Below are 9,392 nucleotides of genomic sequence, written 5' to 3' on the forward strand. Positions count from 1 at the left end.
TCATAATATCGAACGAGGAAGACGGCACAAGAATCACGATAACGACCAACACCACAATAGTAGCAAATAAACCGCTACAGGAAATGCAAGGAACAGTCGTAAAAATAATTCGACATATTGATGGACCAAGCATGGGTGTGGTGTGTGAAGCGAACTGGGCAACGAAAGTCGTTGAATGCAGATCTGTGATCGAAGAAGGAAAAGAAACGGTGTACAGAAGGGAATTGCATCCGAGGGAAGTGCAAAAACAAAATTTGCCTAGCACTTCCAAGGAAAGCGGCGTTATACAACAGCCAACGCAAACGCAAAACGTGACAAACAACGACACGGAGGATGCCATGTCAACGCAAAACCAAGACGTGTCGAGCCACGACGAAGACGAAAGCCGATCGGAAGTATCGAATGAAACAGATACAGCCGAACGAACTGCTGTTCAAACAAACAAAACAGCGGAAAAATCGCCGATAACGACATCCAGACCGGCGAAAAGAAAATCCAGGAAAGCTCGAAGAATCACGAGGGAAATCGAGGACATCCTGAAATCCGCACAGCAGAATATAATACTAGACGAGAGACCGCGGAAACTCACGAGAAAACCGTCCTATGTCGAAGAAAAATCCGACAAGGAGGACGATACAGTGTGTCGATTTAGAAGCCTAAAGAGACGCAAGCACTGGAACACAGGCAACAAAGGACACAAAATTGGCAGCAAGAGATGCATCGAATCAGATGTGGAATCTAGCTCACCCGAGCCAGACGAATTGGCTCCGACAGCACCAAAGCAGACTGCCGATTCCAATGAAGGGGGTATGCAACCGTCCACAGCATCGTCCGAGTCGGTACGAGCAGATGTGGTTGCTGGATCGAGAGAGCTGACTCCGGATTCGACGAGACATCAACCGAGCACGTCCAAGGCCTGAAATGTAAAATAAAACATTAATTAGCATTAAGTCAGAGATTATAACATTGCGTTGTTTATATTTTGTTATTTTGAGTTGCGTATGGTTACTGACTTTAATGTACTTACCTGTAAATAATTACCTTAGTTTGTTTTGAGATAATTGATTCCATTTTATTTGAATGAATATTAGTCGGACGCTACTCACGCGAAAACGCGAGAGACACGCATGAATGAAGCGCAATCCGATAAGATTGTAATAGTTTTAATTTGATTATAAAAAAAATATATATTGATTTTATTTTGACGCGTGACGGTAGGCAACTCACCGGTTATGAGAAGATGTTTTACCTTACTTACCCAGTTAGTCTTCTCGCTTTCATTTAGTTTAAGGTAGCAATGTATGCATAAGGCGCCATCGGTATCTACGTGAATATATCCACTGATGATTTGACAATAAATTGTATCGCCTGCTTCTATTATCTCGTATTCCTCCTCGAAGGGCGGAATAATGCGTTTGTAGAAACCACGCATGAGTGATAGATTGTTTAAACAATTAAAGCGAAATAATATTGGAGAATATTCGTTCTCTAATTCTAGCACGAAAAGCAAAACCGGCCAAAGAATTTGGAAAGAGAAATCGCTCCCTTGTTTTTATGACTGACCCTTTTTTTTATCAGAACCCGAGTTTCACTTTTATGACCCTAGATCGGAAAAACTGGGTTTCACCGAACGTTTCGACAAAGATTTTAGAGAACGTATGGAAAATAATATTTCGAATCTCTCAAAGAATTGGTTGTTAACTTATTTAAACAATAATTATTTAGATATATGAATTTGGAATCCTCCCTGTATTCTTTTACAATTCGCGACGATAGCTGAAATCTTATGCGTCAACATACGAGTTCCGTTAGCATTTATTTCTCGTTGTAATTGTTTATGATTAGATTGACTTACCTCTGGTGCTTCGGCTGGTGTCTCGGTGTGGCGAATTCGTTGGGGGTCGTTATCTGGGATGTCGAATGGCGGGAACCCAGGATTTTCGATGTCGATTTGCGATAATTTCGCGGGCCACTCTCTTAGTAGCACGTGTTTAGTGAATAATGCCTCGTATTCAGGATCGCAGTAATATTCGGTACCGATGATACCAGAATATGCGTTCGCCGATGGCGGGAGGTATTGTTGCGCGATTAGTTTTCGAAGTTGATTCTTTCTTCCCGCGCGACGTGTCTTAGGCATTACAGTTATTATGAGTAATTTGGAACATTCCGAAGAGTTATGTTGCGTTTGCAATGAATCGACGTGCGGCGGTCCTCACTGTCGGTTATTGTTCACGCACGCGACTGCGAGCGGTTCGTTCTCTTAGAGCAGTCACCATAGGATTTGGAGTTTAGTGAGAATAATTATTAGGCGAACGATGAGCGGTTCGTCCTCTCTGAATCGCAGCCCAAAAATTCACAGTTAAAGATTTATTTAATAAAAGAGTTTTCGACACGCACGTGTTGGAAAGACAACTAAGAATTATGAATTTAGGAATCGCGTGAAATTAAGAGTGGAATGGTGTTAAATGAAAATTGAAGTTCTCGTATAATTATAACGCAATTTATTTAGAGTTAACACTACACACACTTAATATAAGAAGTAAAAATCTTAAAATTAGAATTGAATATAAAATTAAATTTAGACTTAGCACTTAGAGTTAGAATTATATATGTTAAGTTTAGAATTAGAATTAGAGTTTGAATTTAGAATTAGAGACGGAGAGCGTTCGAAGTAGAACTACTCTAGTCGGAGTCGCGATGAGAACTGCTCAAGTTCGGGTCTGCACTGACCTCCCTCAATTTTCGGGCCCTCGGATCCCGGAGTGGGGACGCTCGCTGTAGTGGGAGCGCTCGCTGTGGTGGGGAATTGGGGGAGATCTGGTGGGAACCAGATCTTCTTCAGCGCCGCTCTTAGAAACTAGGCGGAGTTAAGTGTCATGGCCGTCACTGGCGCGCTTTTCAAGTAGCGCTTTGAGGACTTAGAGTAATTTTCATTAAAAGCAAAAATTTTCTGTGAGCGGACATAACACTCCTCTATTTTTGTAAAGATTTTTCATAAGTCTCTCTTATTCCTTTGTATTCTGATAATATTTGTTTTTGTATTTCAAGTCTGCTATCTTTGTCTTTTTGAATATGGTCTGTAAGTTCTTTATGTTTTCTTGGCAAGTTTGTAAAACTTGTGCTGTTGCGCCCATTTGTCTCTTTGAATTTCTCTTTGCCTGTGTGTGTTAGATTTTATATTAATATTATTTTTATTAACACACACATTATTGTAGTTACTTAAAGTAAACTAGTAGTATTCTTACATTAATTTGATGTTGACTACATGATGCTGATGATTCTTGGCTGATTGTTGGTCTTGGTTCTGGGTTAAGTATTGCAGGGTCTGAGCTTGTTGTTGGTCTTGGTTCTGAATTCATTATTGATAGTTCTTGATTGGTTGTTAATATGGTACTGTCTATTGAATTTTCTGTGTTTTCTATTTCACAAGTTAATCTATAATCACATTTATGAATATTACTCATCACTATATAATTATTACTATATTATTATATAATTATATATTACTATTAACTAAAATTTAAATATCTAATATAAAACTTACGAAGGTGTTCTATTTTCTCTTAGGATTGTGCCTTTGTTTCCTGATATTATCGAAGGTTCAATATTATGTTTTTTACCCAGTAGCTCTGTCAATTCTCTGTAATAATGCATTTTTTATATTATATATAATATTCTGCTGCTATAATTTTTTAAAAGCAGATTTTTTAAGGAAGTTTAAAAGAAATCTTAATGCGCTTAAATGTATAATATTATTATATTAAATTTTTTATCAGTCAAAATATAACAATATACTTACGTTTCATATGGACATGTTGCTCGACTTCTACCTGTTTTTTTATTATTTGTTTTCATATTTTTATATGACCTCTCCAATAATTTAAATTTGTTTTCCACTTGTGTACTTGAAACATTGTAACCTTTCAATTTCATTTCCTCTGATATTTTATGCCATAAGACTTTTTTATTTTTAATTTTTCTAGTTATAACTAAATTAATTTTATTTTTATATAAACAAAAATAATTTAGTATTTGCATCCGTCCATGCAAATATTTCTGTATTTTCTACATTTTCCTTATCATTTTCATTTTTCTTGTATATTTTCTTCTATATTGTTTTCAATGTTATTTATATTTTCATTTTCATGTAATTGAATAAATATTGATTTATTTGCTACAGAGAGTATCACAATTAAAATCAATATCTTTATAAAGAACTTGAAATTCTATCCTTTCTAACAAGTCAATAATACATTAATTTTCATATATATTTTATCATAACATATTTTATTAGATAAGATAAGAATGTACGATATAAAATTTATATTAATTTGTATTAATTTATATTAATTTATATTGTCATTAAAAACAAGTAACACATAAAAAAATAAGTAAATAAAAAAAATAAAAAAATAACCTTAAAAAATTACAAAACTCGAATATTTATTACAAATAATTGCATTCTATTTACCTAAATAAGTAAAAACCATCTGTAGTTCTATTTTTGCACTTTGGAATACAACACCTTCTCGACACATTTTTCCGCACGCCGGGTTTCACTTTCACACACACAAAGTAGTGTATAAACATCTGTTGCTTACACATATAGGCACCGTCGCCATTTTGTTGCGATGTATCATGGCCGAAACCGGATATCCTGCCGGCCTCACCTTTTTCGTCCGCCAAGCCCCAAGTTAGCGATCTAGTAGTGTATAGACATCTGTGCACTGCAATAAAGAACGGACCAGTGCTATCTTGCACTGCAATAAAGAACGCTTTGGTTTCACTAGTGTATACTAGTGCAGAAAGTTCAGCAATAAAGAACAAACCTAGTGTTACATAGTGTCTTCTTCTTCTTCTTATACTTTAATGGCAACAGGATGACAAAAATGATTCATCCATCAAGCCAAAAGCTGGTAGCAGAGTCACAATCGATCAATGTCCACACTCCAGCATGGAGGGTGCATCATTCCAAGTACTAGGATCATAGGTTCACTTCGCAATCTTTAAGGAAAGAATAGATCACATTAATGACCCGAGGCTTAGGATCTTTTAGGAGAACAGAAATCTCATAGGGAGGAAATAGATTCAATTTATAAAGAGAATTTATCAATTTAGTTCTTTGAAAGGAAAAAACAGGACAAGACCAAAATAAATGATCTGCAGTCTGGGAAGGAAAACCACAATGACACAAGCAGGACTTGATACCAAATTGCACCTAAAAAGACTCTCATTCAAAGCATAATGATTGACTCTGATCCTTATTAAAGAAGTAATATAATTCCTTTTAAGATTAATTTTATGAAACCAAGTCTTATTCTTAAATGCTTTATGTAATTTAAAATAGCTCTTACCTTTGAAATTAGCCTGAGCAAGGAGAGTTCTTTGAGATCCCTCCATGAACCTACGAAATGCCAGTTCATAAAAATCCGAATGAGGCAAAAATTCAGGGACAACTTTACCCCGAGAGGTAGCTTTATTAGCAAGAAGATCAGCCGTCTTGTTTCCTAAAATTCCCGAATGAGCGGGAATCCAAACTATTGTACAATTAAAGCCCTCCATCTTAATATTATACACATTTTGAAGTATTGACAAAATTACAAAATTAGAAGATTTAAATATATTAGGAGAAGAAATCGTTTCAACAACACTGCGAGAGTCCGTGAATACAACAGAAGTGTGAATAGAACTTTGTAAAATATACTACAAGCATACAAAATAGCAAAAGCCTCAGCTGTAAAAACAGACGAAAACGATAATCTATATAAGACTTGAAAATTAAGAGAAGGACTATATAATGCAAAACCAACAAAATCAGAAGTACTTTTCTTAGAAGCATCCGTATAAAATACAATTGAGTTATTAATTACATCTTTATACATATCCATAAAAATAATTTGTGGAATTGAAGCATCCTTAATGGATTTTACAACGTTAGAGGAAGTAATTATTGTATTAGGACAATTAACAATTGCCCAATAATTAGTACGAAAGAGAGGAAAGATATCAAAAGATGCAATTCTTGATTTATAATTAGAAAAACTATCAAATGCTTTGCACAAAAGAAAATAAAAAGAAGGACAAACTTTACGAGATGAACGAGAAAAATGACGCAATAAAAATTATTTGTCGACTAACGGATGATCCTCCTGAGAGAGCACCTTTAAAACATATTTAGAGGTCAAATAAAGCAATCTATGATATAGAGAACCCTCCCCCTACTCTGCAAGAATAACATTAGTAAGGGTAGTCCGACGCAAACCCAAACACAAGCGCAATGATTGATTTATAATAATTTCAAGTTTTCTGAAAATCGAACCATTATTGTATGGATAAATGAAACAACCATAATAGATAGTTCCACTAATCAACGCTTTATAAATTAGAAGCAGAGTTCTAGGATCAGCTCCCCACCATGTACCCCTCAGGACCTTAATGATATTATTAAGTTTCGTACATTTATTATGAATATAATTAACATGTTCTTCACTGCGCAAACGAGAGTCCAATATGATATCCAAAAATCTATGAGAGTGAACAGACTTAATCACACAATTATTCAAATTGATGGAATAAGAAATAGGGGAAATCCTTTTTCTTGAAAACACCATGAGTGCAGATTTAGTAATGGAAGTTGAAAGACTCCTAGAATCCAGGTAAATAATACACCGATTAGCCGATCTCTCAATACACCTCAACGCTCTATCGGGAGAATGGGAACTGGAATACAATACAATATCATCTGCAAATTGAAGAATTTCACAATCAAAAAAAATGTGTTTCTTCAACTTACAAGGAGATGACGCCAATTGGAAAATCGCTTTTCCAACGAGTCATGGTGCGTTCGATAGCTTGTAGCTAGCTAACGAAAACCCTAAAGGCGTTTGCGCCAATGGGCCTTTGTTTAGTAGAAATTACGAGACAAAGTTAGAGTCACGCAGTTTCTCATAAGCAAGGACACTATGATCCTTTTCGAGTGAGCGGCGTGGCTGCGAAGACTAAGGCTCTCGTTCATTGTTTTTTGCGCCGGCGGCGAAGGTTCGAATCCCGCTGACGACTGCTTCGCTTCCTTTTTTTTTTTTTTCAATATTGGACATTAAAAAAATACTATATTATTATTTATTTATTATTTTTTATTTATTTATTTTTTTTACATAAAAATAAGTACATTTTTAAATGTTTGAACGCAATAAAAAACACAAATCATGTGAGTTGATTATTTTATCATGCAACTTATATCAAAATAAAATATGTAAACTTTAATCGTCTATATTATAAAAAATTTCCATTGCTTCGCAATGTCGTGGATGAAAATCAATATAAAAACATTTGAAACATAAAATTTTGTCACACCACGAACATTTTATAAAGGAATTATATTGTCCACATTCGCATTTTTTATTAACAATAATAGGGGGAAAGCATATTTGATTTACATTTAAAAAGATGTTTCTATTGTCAGCTAACTTTGCAGCATACCATGCGTATTGAAGCATATTTTTAAATTTTGGTGCTGATAATAAATAATGAATTATTGATTGTATGCGAATTGCATCAGCACGAATATTTAATTGTTTGCTTTCGTCGCTTGCAATGACATCTAGACAATTTTGTATTTTTTTAATTATAATTTTTACTTGTCTGTAAAAATATACATCACATGGCTGACAAATCGGAGTACATTTTGGTGGTATAATTTGCAAATTACATGTTGGTTTATTATTTTTGTTGCGGAATATTTCGTTATATGTTTGGATGTTTTTTTGTCCTCCCCAGGAATCAACAATAAATAAAAACAAATTATCCCGGACATACGGTTTAACAACATTTTTCAAATACTGTTCGTATAATGACGTTGTTAATTTGCCCGATTTGGAACATACAACGACAACATTTTTACATAATTTTAATAACTCATCTACATCTTTTTTTACACGTACTCCAAAATAATCAGAATATTCTTGCAAACAAACAAATACTTTATTTAATAACTTCCCAGATTTTGTCAGCGAATATTGGGCGGTGTACGAATGCGAAACTTTATTTAAATCGCCGATATACAATTGGACTAATTTTTCTCCAGTATGCGTGTAAGTTCGCGACACATTAACTCTATACTCACATCCTGTTTGATCTGTATTAATTACAAAATCGGGGTCGTAATCCGGTGAAATTGCTTGAATTAATTTTTGAAACTGTTCCGCTGATTTTATCACAGCTTCTGGTTCAATTGCCTCTTTTTTAGAAATATACCGGACAACGCGACGATTCGATATCTTGTGATCGTGTAAAAAGTTGGTCAACCATGTGCTGGATGCTACGAAATGGAAAGCACTTATAGGTTCTTCGTTTTCCTTTTGTGCATTGTTATATTGTGCGGCTACAGCTATCGCCCATTGTTGCAGCAAACGTCGTGTAACTAATTGATTATTATTTCTTGCTTCTACAAAGCGATCGTACACATTAACTTTTATTGTATTTAATTTGTCTCTAAAAGTGCCACCTGACAAAACAGCTTTTTTATATTTTGCAACATCAGAGGCATGGTTTAAATACTTTTTAAAATGATGCTTTAATGTTTTAAAAGACCACTGTGGATGTTCTTCAGCTGTCATTACAATCTTCAATTTGACATTATATGGTACTATTTTATGCGCAGCAATTTTTTCCGGAGGTTCATAGTCTTCCAATTCATCGAGTATATTCTCACTCGTACTTGGCATATCTTCGCAGGTAACTACCTCTTGTCCTTCTTCTGTATAATATTCAATTTCGTCCAAAATTTCATGCTCTCCCAACAGTTTAATAAATTTTTCAAAAAGTTTGCCGCCAACTAATTTGGCATTGTTCGAAAATTTGCGTGGGGCGTCAGCAAATATTAAATTAAAGCGTACAACAGTATCTACAAACAATTATTTAACATTATAATTTGAAATATACTGTGATGTTATAAAAGCAGATGTTTTTTTCAATTCTTCATTAATAATATATTTACCTCGAAAATATTCGATTGCATCCGTCAAATCTTCCTTTGAAATATCGCACTTTGCAAGTAGTTGCACATATTTAATAGTATTATCAGTAATATATGTTGTCTCCATTTTTACCGATGTTTCGTGCCACGCTCTCTTTCGAAATGCTGTTACGAAACTGGTGAGACACGTTATAACGTGTGAGAATGTCTTCGTGAAAACCGTTAAAAAGATCGAATAGAGGGGACAACAGTCCCTTCTACCTAACAAAGACTTTTCAAACGCTGGCAGGTATACTTGCCCGTCCTTTTCTCTCATCTCTACATATTTCACACACAATTTTAATACATATATAAAATATTCCACAATAAAGATAATAAACAAACATGTAATTTGCAAATTATACTGCCAAGATGTATA

The 9,392-nt window shown here is 34.6% G+C and overlaps 1 protein-coding gene across 1 annotated transcript; it reads right to left on the reverse strand.

Annotated features, from left to right (window-relative positions):
- Positions 1 to 7,602: 7,602 nt before the first annotated feature.
- On the reverse strand, positions 7,603 to 9,129 carry LOC145942172 (uncharacterized). The gene is made up of 3 exons (XM_083048641.1): positions 8,996 to 9,129; positions 8,123 to 8,902; positions 7,603 to 7,641 (listed from the first exon to the last, which is right to left on the reverse strand). The coding sequence occupies exons 1-3, from the start codon at positions 9,099 to 9,101 to the stop codon at positions 7,634 to 7,636; spliced, it is 894 nt and encodes a 297-aa protein (XP_082904767.1). The 5' UTR covers positions 9,102 to 9,129; the 3' UTR covers positions 7,603 to 7,633.
- Between the last annotated feature and the right edge of the window lie 263 nt (positions 9,130 to 9,392).

This window comes from Prenolepis imparis, unplaced genomic scaffold (assembly GCF_030444845.1).
Source record: "Prenolepis imparis isolate NDT839.2.m4 unplaced genomic scaffold, iyPreImpa1.0 SCAF_1, whole genome shotgun sequence".
Taxonomy (NCBI): Eukaryota; Metazoa; Arthropoda; class Insecta; order Hymenoptera; family Formicidae; genus Prenolepis; species Prenolepis imparis.

Bases quoted from the DNA above. Each gene is read 5' to 3' on its own strand.
- LOC145942172 (XM_083048641.1), bottom strand. From the start codon at position 9,101: ATGGAGACAACATATATTACTGATAATACTATTAAATATGTGCAACTA. The intron at 8,903-8,995 runs GTAAATATATTA...AATTGTTTGTAG, and splicing joins TGCAATCGAATATTTTCGAG to ATACTGTTGTACGCTTTAAT.